Source organism: Manis pentadactyla, chromosome 1 (genome assembly GCF_030020395.1).
Source record: "Manis pentadactyla isolate mManPen7 chromosome 1, mManPen7.hap1, whole genome shotgun sequence".
Taxonomy (NCBI): Eukaryota; Metazoa; Chordata; class Mammalia; order Pholidota; family Manidae; genus Manis; species Manis pentadactyla.
In genome coordinates this window covers 66,444,304-66,467,881 of record NC_080019.1, presented here as the reverse complement: position 1 = coordinate 66,467,881, position 23,578 = coordinate 66,444,304, and the positions used below count along the sequence as shown (strand labels likewise).

Sequence of the window (23,578 nt, the reverse complement as noted above, 5' to 3'; positions counted from 1 at the left end):
GAACCACTTACATTGCAGGACCGACAGGATCACTAAGCGAGACCTGCTTTGGGACATTGGGACACTAGGGAGGTAGAGTCTGCTCAGAGGAGGAAAGCCACGGAGGAGGGGATAGGCTGACAAGCCCCAGCAGCCATCCCAGGGGTGCACCCCAGTCCTGCCTGTCTGGCCTGGGGCACAGGATTCCACCAAAAGCTAGGAAAGACATTTTTGGGGACTGAATTTGCAGAAAACAAGATGCTTTGAATTGTCGATAATCTGTGACAATGGAGAATACTGTGGATTTAAGAATAGCCAGCCCCATGCAGCAGGACTGACTACAGTGTAAACTGGCATCCCGAAATGCAAATATTTGTTTGATAACTTAAGATTTGGGCAACTGAGGTAAGGGTTGGGCAGGAAGATTACCAGGAGGGAAAGGCTGAAAAGAAACTCAAAAGCTGAAGGCAGGGACATGAGGTGAAGCAGCCAGAGGAGGCTAGAGGGTGGCTCGTGCACATCTGTGGCTCCTGAGGGAGCTGAAAGGCATAGATATAACCACCCAGGCTTAGCACCTACAGGGAACTCGGCCATCAGAAACAGCTGCTGAAAGCATTCTCTTGGGCATGACATGGAGCTTAGGGAAGAAGGACATGAAGCCAAGGAGCTGGATGAAATGCTTGGAGATAGAAATGGAAGGGTGCAGAGAGTTGAACTTGAACCCAGGGGAGTATCACTCTCCAGCAGAGAAGTAAGCCTTAAAGTGCTATGAAGGCATGAGGCTGATACCCTTCTAATACTTTAGTTAATAATCATAATAATCACTACCAAGTATTCAATTCTTTCTAAGTGAACGCTCTTCCTTGCAAAAATGTCTCTTTCCATTCACTGATTAAAATGTATTACGTTTATTCAGAATTTACAGCCACAGAATCATCTAGTTCCATTCAACTAGCTGTATTATGTAATCTACAGATAGATAAATGAGGTAAAGGGTGGTAGCTGCAGGACTGTTTACCTGTATATTACCAGCTCTGAATAATGTTTAGCCCAGGATTCCTTCTCACCCTATTCCAAACAATGTAGCATGCAGTAATTCTCTAAGGACAATGTCCAGAAATAAAAATAGCTACCTCTTATTGAACTTTACTTAGACTCTCCAGTTTAATCTTATTAGGGAAATATGTATTAGCTTTATTTGTACAAAAATGGAAAGTGAGTCTCAGGGGGACAAGGTAACATGCCCAGATTCCAATGGCAAGAAGATGGCAGAAGCAGGATACGAGCATGGGGCTAAAAGACTTCCAACTCTGTGTTTTTTCCCCTGCCCCATGCTCAGGCCATATTTCCACATTCCAGCTAGGAGTGGCTGCCTTTAGAATTGAAGAGACTGGTCTGGGCTTGAACACGAAGAGAGTAGAAGGTGCATGGGCACCGTGACCCATTTAGCAATATCAATAACAATCCACAGTTAGGAGTACTACTGAGTTGGAAGCGTGATGACTTGTATGTCATTACCTTTCCCCATCCCTGGGGACAGTGGGAGGGAAAAGCAAAGGGAAGTTAGTGAGCAGGGTGGGGAGGAGGCACGCCTGGCAAACTCATGTCCCTGGCTCCATGATAACATCATAGTCAAGTAATGTTTTTTCTACTGTGTTTGCAAATATTTAGACTGGATTTGGGGCAGTAGCGGGGGCTTACAGTTAGTGGGCAGTAAGTTGGGGTTGGGAGCTTAGTTTGGCCACCTACATCTCTTGACCTTGCTTTCCCCATGTGTGAAACGCCTCACAATACGGCATTTGTGAGAAAGTGCTCTGTGACCCATTTATGAGACCTGGTTCTTTTTTTTTTTTTTTTTTGTGAGGGCATCTCTCATATTTATTGATCAAATAGTTGTTAACCACAATAAATTTCTGTATAGGGGGGTCAATACTCAATGCACAATCATTAATCCACCCCAAGCCTAATTTTCGTCAGTCTCCAATCTTCTGATGCATAACGAACAAATTCTTACATGGAGAACAAATTCTTACATAGTGAATAAGTTACATGGTGAACAGTGCAAGGGCAGTCATCACAGAAGCTTTCGGTTTTGTTCATGCATTATGAACTATACACAGTCAGTTCAAATATGAATATTCATTTGATTTTTAAACTTGATTTATATGTGGATACCACATTTCTCTATTATTATTATTTTTAATAAAATGCTGAAGTGGTAGGTAGATACGAGATAAAGGTAGAAAACAGAGTTTAGTGTTGTAAGAGAGCAAATGTAGATGATCAGGTGTGTGCCTGTAGACTATGTGTTAATCCGAGCTAGACGAGGGCAATAAACATCCATGTATGCAGAAGATTTCTCTCAGAATATGAGGGGGGAGGTTCTAAGCCTCACCTCTGCTGCTCCCCATTTTCTCACCAGATGGCCCCCTGCGACTGTGCCTGTCTTAGGTTGTTCCTCCCTTGAGGAATCTTACCCGTCTCTGGCTAACCAGTCATCTTCCGGGGCCATACAGGGAAATGTTAAGTTGGTAAGTGAGATAGAAGCCTTATTGTTTGAAAAGGTTAGCTTTTTACTTCTTTGCATATTTATGCCCTGTGGCTTCTATGCCCAGCATTTGTCTTGAGGTGTCTTTACCACTTGGAAGAATTATGATACTCGGTAAATTCGACATGTGGCACGAGTTCTATTTAAAGGTTGTGATTAGGTAGGAAGAAGAAAAGCTACAGAAGTAGCAGGCAGAAGAAAACCTGGGAAGATTGATTATTTCTTTGACATATCTTCTTGTAGAGTAACTTCAGCATGTATAGGTTTTAAACTACTAATTAAATTGTGCACACACATTAACATAATAGGAATATAGTTACCTAACCAAAGCATACCTGTAATTACCAGCCATCTCCAGTGAAACCAAGAAAACCAGTTAGGCACCTTAGGCATTTGTGAAAACTTATCTATGATATGGTGGATATTGTCCGACTGAACTTAAACAGTCTGAGAGAATTCAGATAAACTAGAACAACCCATTCCTGGGGACTGTTCATATCCCATATGTTCTTTTAACGATAAATAGTCTGTGGTTGTAAGATTTTGGAGTGCTACAATTTGCACTTCTCCTAATTCTTGGTTGAGTTCCAACAGTATAGATCCAGTCCAATTTTTTGTTTTACTGTATGCACAGGCCATCTTAGATATCTCCTTCTTCATTCCCATGGCAAGTCCAGGAACTGGTGGGATGAGTGCATCTACACCTGTGACAGTGCGTGGATCTTTGTTGAAGTTTTTTTTTTGCTGATCATCTTCTGTCATGAGTCTTCCCAAGAGTGCTGATGTTGGAAGTTCTTTTTCATATCGTATCTTAGTTCATTTTCGGGGTAGCCAAATTAGGCTTTGATCCTCTGTATAAACACAAACAGACCCTTTGCCTACACTTTTATATGCCCTTTATATCATTGTGTAGAACTCATTAGAGAGACCTGGTTCTTGACATCATTAAATCATTACTGTCCTGTCTGCACCACCCAGAGCTCACAGTTAGGATGTTTGATCTTCCAGACTTTTTTTTTCTTTTCCAAAACCAAATACCTTTCATGAACTCAAATAAGCAAAGCACAGATTATTGGGGGTCCTTTTTTTCTCCTTTCCATCTCCATTCCACCTGTGTTCTGAGCACTTCCCTGGTTCTCAGCCCCTTTTTAGGTACTGAGCATCTTGACTTTTTTCATATAGTTGACTATATTTCCCCCTTTCTACCTCAGTGTGAAAAATCAACAGCCATTGGAGAACCAGGGCATTTCCTATCCACCTCTCAGTCATATTTATGCACATGGGAACAGGAGGTTTTCACAAAACTACGTTTAACCAGAGAATATTGCCACAAAATCCAAAATCCATAAGGGAAAACAATCTGAAACTGCTCTTAATTAATTGCAAAAATGAACTCCTTTCTAAAGGAGCTGCCTTGTTTATTCTTACTCTTGGCTGCATGGTTCACATGAAGTCTAATGCTCATGATCCTGTGACATCAGCTGATCTTTCTCCAGTATCTCGTGGAAAAAAACTGGCCCTAAGAGGTGGAGTGATTGTAAGTTATTATAAAGATCAAATGAGATCTGAGGGAGCCTCTTGGTTTTTGGCCAAGCTGCTTTCCCAGTCTTCAAAAATGAGCCATGTTTTAGCACAAAGATGCCTTTTTAAATATGTGGTCAAACATCTAAATGTGTACACATCATCGTACATCTGAAGGAGACCCCACAGACAACTGAGAACACATCTACAAAGCCCAAGAGAACCTGGGCCTATGGTATAAAATGAGACTGTTTGCCCTGATTTTTTCCAACCATCAAAGCTGGGTAGACCCAAGTGTCAGAATGCCTCCTCAGCCCGTGGTTGGGGAAGTTGGTGCTTTGATAGTAGGGACAGCCACCCACACAACATCATGCCCTAGCGTGGACTAGTCGGTGGGGCGGCACCATTTCTTGGTGGCAACACCCATAGTCAAGAGCTAGGTAGCTCAACCGCACCTGAGAGGCGACCAGGAAGGGCAGTGAGAATGGAGCCACATCCTCTGCCCCAGTGCCAGCCAGATCCTCTGCCCATTTTTCCTGATCTTAGCCCTGCTGTGGTCCAGGCCGTTCTCTCCCTCCTCTTCTCAAATCATCTTCTCCTCTTGCCCTTTAACTCCCTTGCACTTAGCTTTTTCAAATCCTCAACCTTATTTATCACCACATGAGAGGATTCAGTTGTAGGCACAGTTAGTGCAAGCTCAGCCCTGCGGGGTTGGAGAGAGAGAATTCTTTTCAGGGAGAGGGAGGAAACTGCTCCTTACTGAGCCCGCCTTGGTTCTCTGCCGGCGCCAAGTAGCACCTGGTCCTCCCAGTATCTCTGTGCAAGAGATATCTCTGTCCCACTCCAGAGTTGAGGAAATTCCACTTTAGTGAGGTTAAAAGACTTGCCTAACCATACTAACCTGGTATCGCATCGCTCTGTAGGATTTCAAGATATACACAAAGGCCATCCATACTGGGTCCCTGGGCTCTGGAGAATCTCCTGCCCTGTTCTGAAGGGGTTTCCTCTGAGGTCTGGCCTCAGACTTCTCTCCTCTAGGCTCCCCTCCTTTGGACTACTCCACCAGTGCGTCCTGCATCCAGTCTGAGGCCAAGTGGGCCTGAAGGCACTGGTTCTCCTCTCCACCCTAAATAAGCCCCAGGTCAGGCCTTTGGGTCCTGGCGCCCCGCCGCCTCATCAGCCCCACCCCCACACCCCGGCCAGCTCAGTGAGGACAGCCCCTAGAAACTCCCTTTCCTCTCAGCTTCCACTCTAAGCACCCACTCCTGAGCCCTCTTGAAGGCTGGGCTGGTTTCCCAGAGTATTCCTTGAAATTTTAGTTACTGAACAATTAAATGAAAATCTCTAGGCATAGGGCCAAAACATAAAATTTCTTTGTAAGTTTCCCCAGGAGGTGCTAAGGTGCAGCCAGGGTTGGGAATCACACCCAAAGGTACCTTGCTTGTCAGTCAGTCCATAGCTACTTTGGGGGACTAAGATATTTTGCAACAGGGAGGGAAGGCTGAGTTCTCTTTTTCTGTTTACTTCTGTTAGCCCTGAGTCCTGCCCACCCTTCAAGTCTGATAATGCCTCATTGTTCATTAGGAAGAATGCTGTACACACCTTTGGTTCAGGGCATCAGTCTACAGATCCCGTTGACTCACTGTTATCAGTTGATAAGCCTATGCCTCTTGCTCAAAATATCAAATAGGAGACAGGGTGGCTAAAAGAGAAACCTACCTTCTTTGGGAGCAGGTTACATATCTATTGAGAAGGATTAGAATCTCAGATAGTAGAATCTTCCAGGTGGAAAGGAAGTTCAGGTCACCATCATGCATCTAATGGTAATTACGAGACATAGGGGGGTTCTAGCAATGAGTGATGGAGAACATTTCCCCCCACTTCCTGGCACCTGCCTCCATCACAGCCCCCACTCTCCAAAGAACCCCCACAGATTCTCCAAAGTAGGGAAGACCTTGGTTCATCCATCTAGGCCCAGAGTTGGGCTCTGACAGTGGCCCCACAAAATATAAACCAATGTTGTATCTTCTCCAATCATAGGATAAAAAAGGGGGTAGGAATAAGCTGGAAAGCAATTCTAAGAAATAAAAAGGAGCCTAGGGTCAGGATAGACCCTTGTTTCAAAGCAGGTACCAGTGTTTAAAAGAAATGTAGCAATCAAGAGAGAACAGGAAAGAAATGAAGCTTTATCATGCAAACCTGATCCAGTGGAGGCAAAAGGGCATCTGAGAGCCTGAAGCAAAGGACAGGCTATCCAGGACAGGCTGGCCAGGGCTCCAGGACCCAAGGGCTCCTGTGGCCCAGCAGCAGGTCCCCACACCAGACAATCGCAGTGCTTTCACCTCCACCCTGGCAGCATCACCACCCTCCTAATCCAACAATGATCGGGAAGACCTTGTACCTCAGCCACAGCCACGGCATGTAGGTGATACGTTCTCAGGGATAAATATTAGAACCACTCAATCAAAAGAGAACCAGTAACCCCATGCCTGCCAAGAGTCTGGAATAGTGTAAGTTTTCATAGAATGAATAAAGAACATCCTTTATCCTACTTGGTTAATATTGTTTGTTTGTTTGTCTGTTTGGTTGGTTGGTTGATTGGTTGGTTGGTTGGTTGATTGACTCTGGGTTGTTTTGTAACCAGATGCCTTGCCAGGTGCTTCTCAAAAGGAATAAATGATTTTGTTCTCTGAATAGCTTAAGTCTTAAAATATCAGAATAAGAGCAGATTTGAAATCTCTAACAGGTTCCTGGGTAGATTTGAAGTTTATCAGAGGGCCCGTGGTGATAAGATGGAGAGAAAGTCAAAGTCCCTTCCTCTTCTCATATGTCCAGATTTCTGATAGTAACACAATAACAGAACAGCCTGAAGATGTTTCCTGAAGTCTGGGACTGCCCCATAAATGTTCCCTCCATAGCTGTCCTGAACCGTAGGCTTACAGCTTAATTGTGCGTATTAAAGAGAACTAGAACCACACTATGAGCTATTGTCAGGAAGTGGTTCTTCTATTATGATTACTTAGCCAGCATACATCCAACGTGAAGAGAAATTTGAGGTTCAGGATTTCCAGTTAAATATAATCTTCCCAGGTTGTAAACCACCTGAAGACAGAGATTATTTCTCATGAAACTGTATATACCTCCTACAGCATCTGGCAAAGGGTTTTAAGATAATTTGAGTTTATAGATTCTTGAATGAATGAGTGAACTTCATGGATGAGCATATGAATATGTTAATGTATGGCTGTGGGAGCACCCCAACATGTGCTGGACATGCTGAACCAACATGGTTCTCATTCTCTTTAATACACAAAGACGTAAATGAATACACAAGTAGATGACAACTGTTTGCGTTTGTTAATGAGGGAATGAATGGGGTGTTTGTGTCTGGCATTCTGTGGGGCCATCAAAGCCATTGGGCAAGGCTTTGGAGAGCAGAGGGTGACATGCCAGACCCCTTCCATATGCGGAGGTCCACTCCAAGGCCCTCGTGATTTCTCTTTGCCTTTCTGGAGTCACACAGGGCTAGTGCCAGAACTCGGCTGCAAGCCCAAGATGTCAGTGTTAACAAATTCTCCACATCAGGCAAGCCCATAAACCAACACATTCACCCTGGGAATATAGTTGCAAATAGGACCAAGACTGATAATGGCCACTTATAGAATTCTCTTCCCAGCACAGAAGTTAAGTTAAAATCAGAGGTTTCTTTGGGGAGAAGAGAACCAGAATCATCTGAATGGAGGTCAACGGCATAGAACTAGAGCAGCTGGAAATGCCTGGTGAGAAAGTTGCCAGGGCCTCCATTCCTCAGATACTGCAAAAGACTAACAAATTCTACATGATTGCCCTCTCCCTTTTCAGTACATCTCACTGATCACCAATTCATCCAGCAGGACAAATTGCCTTGTGATACACACCTTAAAATGAATAAGCTGGCCATTCCACTGATAGTCGCCATATTTGAGATGGAAATCTTCCTGAACAGATTGGAGAACATTCTCGCTCAGGGCTCCCTTGTCTTGAGAGTGACATTTATAAATAATCTCCTGGGATAGGTTATTCCCTGAGATGATTTTTGAAGAAAATTCCTTTATACATTCTTAGCATCTATTTCAGGGGATGGCATAATATGGCCGAGTCTCCAAGTTTGGAGGCTGCATTCTGTTAGGAGCTTACAGATCCTTGTACCTTGACAGCAGCCAGAATTCGGCCTGTTTCTGCAGAGCAAAGTACCTCAAAGCAATGGACTGTGATAGCAAAGTCCATTTTGAGACAGATCTGGATTTGATCCCCAGCTCTGTTTTTCCCTAGATATATATGTCCTTGGGCAAGTTTCTTAACCTCTGAGTCTCAATTTCTTCAACTGTGAAATAGAGGTAATAATATTACCTACATTACAGGGTTTTTTTTGTGTCTGGATTAAATTTCTTAAGGTCTGAAAAGCCCCTAATTGCTCTCTATCAAAAGTAGCAACTGGCTGTGACAACTAGGGTAGGTGGAACTCTCTGCTTTGCTTCCCACAGTTCTTCAGTTCTTCCCTACCAGAACTACCCACAATAGGGGCCTTTCCCTCTGGAAGACAGCAAGCACTCATTTATCTTCCTTTTGTAGAAGTCATTAGGCTAGTAGTTGTTGTGTTTAATGACTGTTCTTGACGATGTTTGACTTGTTAATTGCTGTCATCCCCATGCCTAGTTATAGGAGCTCCATATAATCCACCGAGATGAGACACTGTACTTCCAAGATGCACTGCAAGCCACTTTGGATATATCTGAAGGAGAGGTCAAAACAGGAGCATGACCTACATCCTCCATAGATTCTTGGAGAGGGTGCAGCTGAAAAACTGGTCATGTTGAAGGGCCTGCAATTGATAGAGTCATCTTTTTATATATACCTAAAACTTATAGCTCACCATGACCTTAATAGTCCCTTTTGAAAGAGGCAAAAATATAGTACCCTTGGTACATCACCTAGTTACTTTGCATCCTTATATGCTAAATAAATACTGGGTTTTCCTAAGGTGGACACAACTATATTAAGCAACAAGCCAATATGAAATGACTAGAGAAGGTATTTGGGTTAGAAATCAAAGCACCACAGTTCTCCTGTAAGCTCTTTCAATACTTTTTAATGTCACCTTAGTCAAGCCATTTTACCTTCCTGGACCCCAGATTATCAAACTTTAAATTGAGGAAATAAAATAGCTAAATTCCATTGTTCCTCCCAACTCCAGTGGTCCATAATTTTCTCAGCGTGAAGATATCTGTGTGCATGTCCTTCACAATTAGAGGGCTGTAAATGATGGGTTTGCATTTCCCACAAGTCCACATCCCCTGACAATGACAAGGTTCACATTTTAAAGACTTGCTGTACCTTGGAAGTTTGGTGCTGGCTGTTTGTAGCTGCTTTGCTTTATTAAACCAGAGCCTAAACCAATCATGGTGAGGTGGTCTTACCTGCCTGCTGTGTCTTTCCCCTTGTCGCACAGCCATGCTGCAGGCAGTGCGAGCCCTGATGATCGTGGGCATTGTCCTGGGTGCCATAGGCCTCCTGGTGTCCATCTTTGCCCTGAAGTGCATCCGCATTGGCAGCATGGAGGACTCTGCGAAGGCCAACATGACACTGACCTCTGGGATCATGTTCATCATTGCAGGTAAACAGGGAGCCTGGGGGCCCTTTTTCAAATGTGTTTCTGGGAATGTCAAAGCAAAATTATTCTGTCAGAGAAACATTTTCTCCCTATTGAGCATGGTTTGAACATGAATCCGAGCCTTACACACTGAGATTCAAGATCTGAGATTAAGACCCAGTTGTACTCTACAGGGTTAGCATGAGGGCTAAATTCCCTTAGCTGCCACCCCCACCGCATTAAGAGATTCCCAACCTTAAAGTAGTCATTTGACACAATCCCTAAAGCCATTATTTTGGTAAGACTCTATAAAATGATTTTAAGGTAAGAGCTCTTGACATCATCAAAGGACAAGGCCCCAAATATTTGTACTATTAGTCACTGGTCCCAAGATGCAGGGAAAATCTCCTTCTGCACACAAACAAACCCTTCCACGATTAGAGAGATAAGAGAGTCTAAGCACCGAGCATAGTGCCTAGTATATACTGGGAAGTCAATAATCAATGTTAAGATTGACAGACCTGCTCTAGGAATAGAATATTCTGCAGCCTGCTCATTTATACACCTTTAAGCATACAGTGCCTCAGAAACATTGTGATCCCTGATTCTGGAGCTTTCTGGCCCTTTGTCCACAGGTCTTTGTGCAATCGCTGGAGTGTCTGTGTTTGCCAACATGCTGGTCACTAACTTCTGGATGTCTACAGCCAGCATGTACACCAGCCTGGGTGGGATGGTGCAGACTGTTCAGAACAGGTAACCTCCTAATCTAGTCTCAGTAGTCCATCATGAATACTGTTGTAAAAATCCAATTAAACACATATGCCTAATGTGGCTGTCAGTGCCTGAAAAAGCAAAAATTTATCAAAGGCAGCTGTTCCATATCGTAAATCAAGAATGATCTGTAAATTCATAAACTTCATTTCAGTGAAATATCCTTGGTGATATGATGGGAGGCTGATCTGACATTTGCACTGAAATACAGCGGCAGTTCACAGTATTTATCTAACACTCTTACACAGGCCCCATTGTGTGGCAATGAAACTGACACTATTAGCTCAGGCATGAAAATGAGCAGCAACCCGTGTCTCCAGTCCATGATGGGAACGTGACTAGGGACAGGTAAAAGCCTGAATAGAAATGAGCACGATGCAGTCTTGGTAACAAAAGTAATGTTACTTCCTGGCACAGCTGCCTCTTCCTCTCATTCATTCATTCATTCTACAAGTGTTATAGAGCACCTGCTGTGGGCCAGGAGCTCTTATGAGTGCTGACAATAAAGACAAGGCCCCATTCTCACAGAGGTTACAGTGTAGCAGAGGGAGATGAAACTCCATTACAATTTGGTGTCTGAAGGAGGGTAGGACTGTCAAAAGATGGCAGAGCAATTCTAACACCTGCATGCATTTAGCTACTTCAAAGAGACATGTTTCATAGCAAGAAGCTGTAGCAAATTCCTGAAGGAGAAAGATCTCATCCTGGGAGATTGATGTAAATATTGTACCTCAGTGACGCAACATCTCCAGAGTGGATACATTTGGCATTTCTCCAGCCACACCATCCATGGGATGTGTGTGACAATGCAATAAACCCATCACTCTCTGGGTCCCTGGAGCTCCAAGCCCTATCTATGTTCCTGCTTTGTTTTACGAATGGGAAAGAAGTGATCCCCATAAACTGCCTTCATCCTCCTCCATGATCCTCCCATGGTCTCTTGGTTACAAGGGCAATTTAGATATTCGCTGACCAATTCATCCTGGCTTTCCTGGGACTCCCTCAGTTTTAGCACTGAAAATCTCAACTCCTGGGAATCTCCCCTATCATGGGCAAATCAGGATGATTGGTCAGCCTACTTAGAAGTATCCACCTTGTCTGGAGTACCTGGGTGCCTACTGTCACTGCCCCTGCCCAGAGGAGTCACCCGCCCACCTGGCATCCTGCACCAATGCTGACCATCACTCTCTCACGCCGTCTCACGAGAACCTGCTCCTGGCCCTCAGGCAGCCAATGTCAGTCCTGAGACGGAAGCTGTAGAGCTCTGAAAGGGCTCCGGACATCTTCGTCCATGGATGGGCAGCTGTTTTCCCTCTTCTTTCTGTCTTCTCATCTTTTCTACCCAGAAGTCACACAACACAGCACAGCTTCCAAGAAAGATCTTGGCAGTCAGTGGATGGGGCTTTGGCTCTGATGCCCCGTTTGGTCCCCGTATGCCCTCCTCTGCCATTGCTGCACTGAGTGTAACTGGAGTCTGAGCCTGGACCAGAGCTACAAACTGCCTTCCTTCATGCTGTACACAGTTTGTGAGGTGTTTTGTATTAACCTAAACATTTCATTTTATAACCTGAATTAATCACCAACTTTTAAAAATTAGAAGTGTCACAGGTTGGGTCACACAAACAGATTCTGAGAAACAGACGCTGAGGGTCCAGGTGCCAGTAATGTCTTCAGGAAGGGGAAGCTGGATAGGGAGTGGGGGTGCCCTTCAGATGAAGTCTGGGACTCAAGCCTGATCCCAGGGAGCTGGGGGGCATGAATTACATCTCAGAGGTGCCTGGACCCAAACTGCCAGAGTTCAGCACTGTCAGCCTCTGTGCATGTGGTTAAAGAGGCTCCAGTGGCTGAACCAAAACCAGAACTCCAGGGGGAATCATGGGGCCAGAAGCAAAGAAAAAAGAATCCAGGAGCTTAGAAAGAAACTCAGAAATGGTTAAAGGGACAGAAGGGACCTGGACAAAGCACATCAGTGCCTATTATGGAGATTTCACACCACAAACACACACACACACACACACACACACACACACACACACACACACACACACACACACATCTGTTTTTCCAATTTCTTATTTTAAAAAAATCAAATATCTGGTAGCACTGGGCTCTCATTCTCATATGGCAACAATTTCTGCAGCTGAGAGGCAGCTCAACTCTCCATTTTGCCACAGTCCCCTCCACTCTCAAATGACCCAACTCTGAAGCCACTTACCCTCATGTTTGGGGGGTTTTTTTCCCCCATATAACAGAGTTAATAAAGTGAAATCTTTTCATACCCAGCCCACTTCACTTATTTAAGTTTTTTACTTCTCCCAAATAAGTATTTAAGTTTTTTAACCTTGACCAAGAAGGTCTAAATTGAGGAAAGGGACTTGATGCACAAAAGATATATTAATGATTAACAATGAGGCTTTGGAGGCAGAGGGACCTGCATTTAAATTCTGACAATGCTACATCCTTCCTGGGTCTTTGGAAAAGTTACTTAACCTCTCTGGGCCTCAAATTCCACATCTGTAAAGTAGGTGTAATAAATCCTATCCCAGTGGCTGTTGAGAGAATTAAATGAAATTCTGATAAAAGTGGCTATAGCACTGTCAGTAGCGGCCCAATAAATAGTGACTGTTGTTATGATTAACATTATACAGTCTCTCAACCATCTATAGGGATATCAAGGAGAGGGCCTCTGTCTGTGCCTGGGCAGAGACCAAGGCTGCCCCAGGAGATTCACCGCGGATCCCGCAAGGGTCCCCAGGTATAGGTCAGCTGTTAAGCCCACAGCTACACTGGAGAGGATAAGAGGGCAGGATAACGATCTTCATTCGAAGGCAAGAGCCCTCAAACCAAATATCTGTCTTTTCCTAGTCCAAAGGAAGTAAAAATAGTCTACAGATAAATTTTATCCCAGAACTTTTCCAAGGTCCGAGCTCAGTCTGCCAGCTTTGCTCTTCACATTACACTAGGTCATTAGGCTTATATTGTTTACTTTGATCTTGCTAAAATATATGTGCTTTTTAAGCACATCTAAAGTACCTTATTTTCTTAGTTTGCAGAGGTCTGCAAACATATAACTGTCTTTCTTCCTGGTATAATGTTCTTAGTTTGTGATTATAAACATACCAGTGATTCTCTCTGTTGCACAGACAGCCCCAGGCTCTCTGAGGAACACAAAGGGAAATCTCCACGGGCAGGTACCCACCATGCTGAGCTCTGCTTTTCTGCAGGGGAGCTACCATGGAAATGCCTGCTAACACCCCAACACATTTTGTCACTGAAGATTTCATCATTCTCTCCACCAGCTAAATGTCCATTTAAAATCAGAAATCTTTTATTCTCAGGAGACACTTTTCTCAGACAATCCTGTTCTGATGTAACTGAGTCCTGTTGCAGACGGCCCTCCCAGGGGAAGGGTGCCAGCTTTGCAGCCAGACCACCACAGGTTAGCAGTCCACTGTGGGCTGGAACAGAAGCACCATGAGGATAGCATCTGGGTCTGTCTTTTTCACCCCGGTGTCCCAATACAAGGCACTGCATAGTAGGAGCTCAGTAAATACCTGTTGAATAAATGAGTAAACAAATGAATGAAAGGATGCACGGTCACTTCATATTAGTTCTTTCTGAATATAATGCTTCTACCTTCATGGATGGTTGCCAGGGTTACTTGAGTTAGGAAAGATGAAACCTTCTTGGCCCATAAGAACTCAAGGGACCAAAATTCCTTAAGAAATAATAACTTGAGACTGATTTCATATCTCTCAAGCTTCTCTTGCCAAGCCTTTAAGACACTCCTCTTTGCCAATAGGGAGGGAGGAGGATTTCCTGTAATGTCTTCTGAGATTAAAGACATAATTAATTCTGTGCTTTAGTGATGCTAAGGGCCCACGAATCCCACTGCTCTTTTGCTGACTAACCGCAGTCCCAGTTCTGTTCTGCAGGGCACATGATCAGCTGGCTGTGATCCAGAGGAGCATGTCTCCGGGGGTGAGGCAATGTGTGGAGATTGGCATGGAATCCAAAAGTGGGGGTTAGAGAGTCTGTGTGGCCAGGGGCAGTGGGTGGAGCCTGGAGAGTTGAGTCAGTCACGTTCATAGCCGTATCTCCCCACGCAGGTATACTTTTGGTTCAGCTCTGTTCGTGGGCTGGGTCGCTGGAGGCCTCACGCTAATTGGGGGTGTGATGATGTGCATCGCCTGCCGGGGTCTGGCACCGGAGGAAACCAAGTGAGTCCCCCAATCCAAATGCAATCAGGCATTTGATCCTAGTCCATTTTAAAGTATAATTTGCAGCCAGAATGATCAGCTTACATATATAGAAGAATTTCATAGACTAAAGGGTCATGAACCTTCTTTTACAGGGAACTAAAGAGCAGAACAAGAGTATTTCAGCCTGAGTAGCTTTAGGAGTGATCCTATTTGAAGGAAAAAAAGAAAACATCCTTCTAGGTTCCCTCTGACTCCAGTATTCTGCAACTCAATGGTTCTCAGCTGGGAGCAATTTTGCCCCCCAGGAGATATTTGGCAATATCTGAAGACTCTTTTGATTGTTGCTGCTTAGGGCTGGAGGTGTGGAAGACCCAGGCATCTAGCAGGTGGGGGCCAGGGAGGCTTCTTAACAACTTGAAATGCACAGGCCAGCTCCCAGCCCCACAGCAAGGAAGCATCTGTTCCAAATGTTGGTAGTACTGCTGCTGAGAAATGGACCTGCAGTTCGGATCCCAGTCTGGTGCCACAGGTTCTATGGCACCTCTATGTGACCTCTAACAAGCCATTTGCCCTCCCTGGGCCTTAGTTACTTGGTTACCTTATCCATAAACTGAGCAGATTGCAGGTGGTGGGCTGGATGTAAGGACCTTCCAGCCCACAAATTCTATGATTCTTTGGCATAACTATGTTCCCCTGGACATTGTTTCTGGTTCAGCTTCATTTTAATTGATTAACAGAGGGCACTTACTCGTCACTAACCACCAGCTCTAAAACAAAGCGAGAAATTCTGCCCCACTGCAGGATTCCCAAAGCCTAGGTTGTCCAGCTGTCACCATTTGTCCAAGACTGAGGACTTTCCTGGGGCATTGGGCCTGCGGTGCTAAAACTGAGACCTACCAGGGTAAGTGGGGCGGTTTGGCCTCCTTCCAGATACTTCTGTTGTCATGGAATGTTTTCTTTTCTTTCAGTTACAAAGCAGTATCTTATCATGCCTCAGGCAACAATGTCTCCTATAAGCCTGGAGGCTTCAAGGCCAGCACTGCCTTTGCACCCAGCTCCAAAAACAAGAGGATGTATGATGGGGGAGCTCACACGGAGGACGAGGTACAATCTCATCCTTCCAAGTATGACTACGTGTAGCACTCCAAGACACGTCAGCACAGGCAGAAGACACCCCCAATGAGAGCTCCCCCCAAAACAAGGACATTTTTCCTTGATTCGCAATTGCTTTGGACTCACAGTTGGAAGTTAGAAAAGCCTTGATTTCACCTGTGGTGAGGCCAAAGCGTCTTGGCTGCATGTATCTGTCTCTAAGTTTTCCATCACAAAACAGCTGAGTTATCAGATGTGAATTAGAGGCTATAGCTCACATTTTCCAAACCTCTATTTCTTGTTTTTTAAATAACCTTCTTAATCTTGTTAGAAATGGCATAAAACTAAATGTGATTTATTCCCAGAGGAATTAATGTTTAAACAAAAGGGTATTAATAAGAAGCCTACATGTCAGAACATGTACCAGGGAGTCACTCTGGCTGGGAGAGGAGGGAGAGGGAGATTAAGATAAGAAAGATTGCATCACTTCCCAAAAAATGCAGAAAAAGTTTTAAACAAGCCAGGAAAATTAAGACAAATGTAAAAAAAGAGCCTAGTATAAATATAATTTGCTTAGGCGACATCCAGGAAAGAATGTGAACCCTGTAGTACTCAGCCAATGAGGAACCAGGGGAGGGACTTGCAGGCTAAGGAATAAATTGCTTGTGATAACTGCCCAGAGTGCGCCTGCCCGCCAGACACCCGATCTTGCAAGACCGTCACTAAAGCCTCGCTCTGCTGTTCTCTTTGACTGAGTTTGGACCAGTGAGAGCATTTCTCACAATCTGATGATAGAATGTGTTTTGAATTCCTATAAGACATTAAATAGCCCATTGATTATCTATTTCCCAACTCATCCCCTAGAACAATTCTGAAGGGAAAAAAGGAGAGTCAATCAAAAGGCATAATTTTCTGCTATTTGATTTTTGTCTCCCTCCCCACAATGTGGCTACTAATAAATACTGAATGAAGGAAAGGTGATAAGGGAAAGATATTTATAATGTCCCCCAGCTCATTATCTGAGTTTTTGTACACCGTGATCTTGATTGTTACCTGAACTGAAGCGATTTCAGTTTGAGAAAACCAAGTCTTTTTGCTGTTTTTGGCGTCTGCTGATTCCAGCAAGACTCTCCCCCAGGCCTCCTGGGCTCTTCACTGCAGGTCCTTTTTCTGTCACAGGCCAGAAAGTGTCCCTAGAAGACCGAAAAATTGATTTTTTTTTGTCAACCTGAATATATTTGGTATTCTAAATGTAGTTAGAACAAATAATGTATTAGTGAAATGACACACTGTCTCTGTGAAATAGCCTCACCCGTGCATGTGGATAGAAGAAAATGAAAAAAATAATTGCTTTGATGCCTATATTTTACTTTGTAAAACCACACTTAGGTCCTAATTTTACGAGTGCTCACTGATCCTAATTCTTTCCCTTTGAGGTCTCCAGGACTCTTGACTATGTGTGATAGTCAGTGGAACCCTTTTAAAAGCCAAATAATGGAACACAGCAAGTCCTAGGAAGGGAGTTGAAAGCAGTTCTTTAAAAAAAAAGCAATGAGCCTGAATGTAATGTTATGCTTCCAAGTGACACTTGTCCGTGCTTGTCCGGCTACAGGCCCCTGTCAGTTGATGGTAGCACTTATTAGGCACTGTGGTCAGCTTTGTTACTCTGACAGCTAGTCCTTCCCTTCGTTAAATTCTCCTACAGTGGTTGGACTGTTGGATGTTCAAGAACTGAAAGCGCTTTGCAGCCACACACTTTCCCTGGGTTTGCATCGTGGCTGCAGAGAGCCTAACCCCCTTCCTCCAGGCCACCGGAATTCCACCCCAGCACAGAGCCGGGCCGACCCGCGCAGTCCCTCAGAACTACCTGATCAGGGAGCAGCACCGGCCCTGGGGCAATCTAACCACTGGGTCATTATTTGGGAAAACAAAGTCCTCACACCAATAGTGCCCATGAAAGGGGCCTCTAAGGAGACAGGTGGATGTTTGCAGGGGTCTTCAGGCTGGACAGACTATGTCTAAGGAAAGACCAGATCGTGGCTCATTAAACAAAGGAATTATGTGCACTGAGAGCCAAAATAAACTCGGAGACTCTTCACCGAGACAGCCATGGTTTTAGACCAATTCAGTAAAGTACTCATGGAACTCATTGTCTGAGAGGGGACAAGAAATAAACAGATAAATCGGTTCAAGAAATTTAAAAAAAAAAAAGCAAGGGTGTCGGAGAAGGAAGCTGAGCAATCTAGGGCATGGAGATTGTTAAGGGTTCTTGGGATTTGAGTTGAAGGTCATGGGGTACAAGCAGGCTCTCCCTCCTACCACCAGAAAGTCCCTGGTTGGGTCTGAGGCACTGTGGTGTGCCTAGGTTGGGTTTTTAGTAAGCATATTTTCTATCCAACACTTAATTGCTTGAAAGCCTTCATGTAATTAGATAGTGCTTTGTAATTTTTTTGTTGTTGCTTGGTCTTATTGTATATGCATTGAGTATTGACCTGCATGTTTTGTTAATTAAATATTAAAAATATTGTTATATCACACTTGAACAGTTTCTGCTCTTTTTTCCTGAACTTTGGAAAGTTGAGGTGGGAATCTCAGCACCTCAAAACTGAGGGCACCTTCCTGGAGTGTTTCTGCTTGCAGAATCTGTGTCTGTTCAGCAGCAGCCTGGCTGCCTAGAGCAAACTAGGTCTGATCCAGTACCAGTTAGTGGTTGCTGCAAGTTGGGAAACTGTGGAGGGCCAGAGATGATGTCACCATGGAAGTGACATCATTGGATCCAGGCAACAGGAAGTGAGATCACCGTGAGATCACTGGAAGCAGAAATGACAACACCAGATGTGAGAGCAGCCTAGAAGTAACATCATTATGAGCTTCTGTATATAAGTGGTGCTCAGAAAATAAACTGCATTACTTGTCTGCTATCAGCAGGCAGTGAACCTCCTGATCCCAGCTTTGGTTTCTGTGTCTTTCTTGTATCTTTCACTGTATTTTCCTTAAGCTAGTCACTCCCACTTTATTCAGCATCATCTGGTTTGTGGAGCTGGTATCCGCAGGTGGCGCCCTAACAAAAATCTAAATACGGAGTGAAAGGGACCTGAGAAGACTCAGGTCTCGTGTGCACGGCTGGCACTTTCAGTGAGGAGCGGCTCCCATTGGTGAATAGATGCATATCTGTAAGGTATGACTTGGTGAAGTCCTAGAGGTAGTATGTGAGTAGTAGCATCAGGAGTAAAAGTAGGGATAGCAAGGGTCAAAGGGCTGTCAGACCCTTAAAAATTTTTGTTTGTACGTTTAGAGCTTTAGCTATGGGTCAGTCTGGATCGAAGGTTGTTTTTTGTGCATATGCTTAAAACTACTCTTTGTGGCCATGGTATTGCTGTACGGGCCCAGCAATTAGATGCTTTTCTTACTTTTGTGCAAGATACTTGCCCCTGGTTCCCTGAAGAAGGAAGCATAAACAAACAGATCTGGCAAAAGGTGGGGCAACAACACTTCACCCTTCATGGGCCTCAGGCGTTGGGCGGAAACATTTGCCCTGTGGAATTTAGTGAAAGTTTGGACTCCTCCCCGACAGCCTCCTGTTTGCCAGATAAACCTCTTGAAGAGAACATTGTGGCTGAACAACTTAAACAGGCGGTCACTGGCTATGAGGCGCTTGTAAAATCCATGGCCTCAGAGAGTGATGAATCTTTACCTCCCAAATCTGAGCAGAAACTAACCCAGAAGAAACAACAATACTTTCAAAGAGAATCTGGGAGGAGGATAATAATAACTTGAATCCGCCTACAGACTCCGGGTCAGTGCAAACTGACCTTGGAAAGCCTAAAATAACCTCTCCTTATCTCCTGCTCCCTCCCTTTGCAAGTCTACTGCATTCTCTCTAGTAATTTGCAAACTGGGCAAGCCCATCTGTAAACTACATAGTAGAAGGCAGAATGGATTCTATCTTTAACTTACTCTTTAGCAAACAGACAATAGGTCAACCCATAATTACATCATCACTTTGCAATTAAATATTAGTAACTAAAAAATCTTTGTATCAGTTTCTGTGTACATATTCTTTTATGTTAACTGTATTCATTATGTCTCAGTCTATATGTTTATATGTCTAAATGTGTAAATAAATATTTTTCTACCTCTGGATGGTATTAATAAAAATTATTTACAGACAAGCACTTGTGAAAATTGGGCATTCCAAAACTTCCAGAAATTCTAATAAAAAATATTCAGCATTAATGCTAATTTAAGTTTAACTGAAACGAACATGTCCTTATAATTATCAGCTGCCCAAGTTTACTTAAAGTCATTTAAGTTGATGTTATCTATTAAATCTTTCAAGAAGATGCTTTAAAGAAAGGCTTGACTTTGTCTAATGTTTGGTAAAAGTTTTATAAGTGATGTGGCATAGTTGCTAAGAATGAGTAAACAAGTGTAGCAAATGAACATCTTAATAATAGTGTATTAATGTATAACTGTATATATCTGCAGTCTAAGAATTTTTGTTGTAACCAAAATTCTTAAAGTTTTGCTAAATTATGTAGACATATTCTGTGCTCACTGAAAAATTGTGCTGTAAAGCACATTTCCAGGAATGATAAAATGTGTTCATAAATGTATCAATCTGAAGAATGCTGATGTAACAATTTATAATAGCCTATTTTTCAGTGTTCACTGAAGGTTAAGGTACCAAATGGTTTTAAATTCTAATTAAAACTACTTAATACAATAAGGTAAACATTTCTGTATGCTAAAGAATGTGTGTTTTGATAAGAGAAGGTATAAGGAATAGAAATGCATTGTATTGAGAGTGCTTGTTCTTAAGTACAGCTGTTTATTAAGTGCTTAAAATAAGATCTCAATATTAAGAGGACTATAAGCTAAGTGTTGTTAACAACTGTGTAACCTTCTATATTTGCCTTTAAACCTTTTTATTGTCATTCTGGTTAAATAATAAGTATTATTTAATAATAATCTATAATTATATTTAGGCAAATGCCTTAAAAACTTTTCTTTTGACAACTTTTCAAAACCAAATTCAGAAAAGTGCTTTTACCTCTAGCTAACTCTGATATTTTCCAGAGGGCCCCTGGAACATGTCAGAGAAACTTTTTCTCCTCATTAGGGAAAATATTTGGCTAATTGAGCTTATTTATCTAATATATAATTACCTAGAAAGCAGTCAAAGGAATAATGCTAAACTTTATTAAATGTTTTATATTACAGATATATCCAAATAGCCTTATATCAACTGTCTTATAGTAAATTCTCCTCATATCTTTAACCATTGTAAATTGTAAGTCTTTTGTCATTTATAGTTTATTATTCCTAAATTGATAAAGAACTAGGTGCCAGCAGAGGTGTTTATCTGGGGGAGAGGTCATGCCTGCTACAGGTCCTCTCTCGCTCCCTGAACAGCTGGTCAAATATCATCATATCCTCACCCCCCGGAACTTGCAGAGGCCTGAATCCTCACCATCTCTCCTCCTCCTGTGACTGCTTTGCAGCCCATGCTCGGCTGAGATTGAGAGCCAGGCTGTGATTATAATCCCACTTTTCTATTTCACTATGGGAAATTAAAGAAATCTTTCTATGAGAACTTAAGGGAAGGGCTTTATTATATACTGGATACTTAAGGGAAAACTTTCTATAATCTTTATTATATATCCATCTATTACCTTTATTTTCAATAAAGTAAAAAAGGGGGACATGTGGATGGCCAGAGATGATGTCACCATGGAAGTGACATCACTGGATCCAGGCACCAGGAAGTTATATCACCAGAAGTGAGATCACTGGAAACAGAAGTGCCAATCCCAGATATTAGATCAGTCTAGAAGTGACATCATTATGAGCTTCTGTATATAATTGGTGCTCAGAAAATAAACTGCATTACTTGTCTGCTATCAGCAGGCAGTGAACCTCCTGATCCCAGCTTTGGTTTCTGTGTCTGTCTTATCTTTCTCTTTATTTTCCTTAAGCTAGTCACTCCCACTCCACTCAAATTCAGCAGGTTTGTGGAGCTGGTCTCTGCAGGAAAACTGAATAAAAAAAGATTCCCAGAGCAGCCAGTCATGTGCAATGTGATTCAGACCAAGTTAAGCCTGTCTGATCCTGAGTGTACCAGCCCAAAATGTCTAATGTCATTGGCTTACCCATGAGCTAGTAAAACGAGAGCCAATTCTGTCCTCTTGATGGCATCAAGGACTGGGCTCACCAGCTCAATTAGCTGTACTCACTGAGGCGGCATAAGGCTCTGGAGACACGAGCTATAGAGTCAGAACAGCCCAACCTCAAAACCACACCTTCTCCCAGCTGCGTTAACTTGAGCAAAGCATTTAACATTTCTGAGTCTTGGTTTAACTATCTATAGATTGATATAATAGGATAATGGAATAATACAAGTAAAGGATGTATTTAAGTGACAAACACCCAGCTTGTACAACGTTAAGACAAAATGGGCATTGGCTTATGTAACTAGGATATCTGAGGCCAGGGGTGGCTTCAGGCACAGCTGGATAAAAGGAATAGGATCAAGATTATCTTTTTCTGCCCATATTTCTGTCCTGCTTCCCTTTCTGTTGGTTTGCATCTCAGGCAGTTTGTCCCCACAGGATAGCAATGATGGCTGCTCATATTTCAAAGTTATGACATTTTTCAGCTCAGGAACCTTGCCAAAAGGAGGTATCTTTCCTGACATCTGGAGGAGAAAAAAATCCTAATAAAACTCTGGACTATCTGAGTCCTGTATCCATCCCTAAACCTCTTCCTATAGCAGAGTGGTGGTATTCAGCTTGGCCAAGTCTGGGTCCCATACACAAAACGTGGAGTTTGGTCATGTGTCACAGATACTGTAGTCTAAGTACCCAGAGTCCTTAGAAATCAGGCAAACTCATCACTTTGCCTCATTTTTTTAACCCTTTGGTTGAACCTAAACTCCAAGAAAAGCTTCAGAGGCACAACGTGTGAATCTATTTGGTCAGTTATCAAGCAGTGTAGTATTCATAGCACAGAGAGGAAGGACCTGAGAGATTACTCTGGTTCTCACAGAAAACTGATGGTTAAAACCTAAAAATGGCAAAAACTTTACATTCAATTTTAGACAAGAGGAATTATAAAACTGTTTAGTAGAAAATTGTCCTCATTACATAATTTTGAGCTATTCAAATTTAGATTTACTAAGATTAGGGGCATCTTGAAGACTCCTGTGGAAAGACAAAAATGGAGCAATCAAGTCATAATGGATGTGATCAAAATAGAGCTCACAGCTGGTACCCACTAGAGCTCCTGGGGAACCCAGGGGAGCTGGCTACTGAGCCTTTTGCTGTCATCCGCCTTGAGATCCGAAAGAAAGGGGTGTAATCGGTGTCTCTATGGGGTGCCCAATGCTTTTACCTTTCGCTTGGGTGACAGCCCCATCCCATCCTGCCATTGCACAGACTCCACCACCGCAATAGCCACAGACTTTGCCAAAGTGCCTGGCATCTCGGAGTTTATCATTCCACTGGAGGCAGCACTGGACCTGGAACCAGAAACCTAAAATTTCTGCTCCCAACTCCGGTGCCAACCAGTTGTGTGACCCTGAGGTATCAGTTGCAATGATTCACCACCACATTTTCATTATTTCATTTCTTTATTGATTCCTTGAGATCATCAGAACTGTGATTGGTGCTTTATACACTTTAATTCTCCAGCATTCCTGATCTCACCCCACTGCCCTCCATCCTGTGACCAGTCTGAGTGGGGTGAAGCTCCCAGGCAATCATCAGGAGCCACACACACACACACACACACACGCACCACACACTCACTGATACACTCAAATACCCAGGGATATTT

At 43.2% G+C, this 23,578-nt stretch overlaps 1 protein-coding gene across 2 annotated transcripts in view; it reads left to right on the top strand.

Annotated features, from left to right (window-relative positions):
* Positions 1-16,206, top strand: part of CLDN18 (claudin 18) — a 35,160-nt gene extending 18,954 nt beyond the window's left edge. For both annotated transcript variants that reach the window (XM_036877333.2, XM_036877335.2), the window contains exons 2-5: positions 9,537-9,701; positions 10,313-10,430; positions 14,558-14,668; positions 15,619-16,206. In XM_036877333.2, coding sequence (XP_036733228.2) covers positions 9,537-9,701; positions 10,313-10,430; positions 14,558-14,668; positions 15,619-15,790 — 566 coding nt within the window. In that variant the 3' untranslated portion in view covers positions 15,791-16,206. The remainder of the gene's footprint in view (positions 1-9,536; positions 9,702-10,312; positions 10,431-14,557; positions 14,669-15,618) is intronic.
* Positions 16,207-23,578: the final 7,372 nt, after the last annotated feature.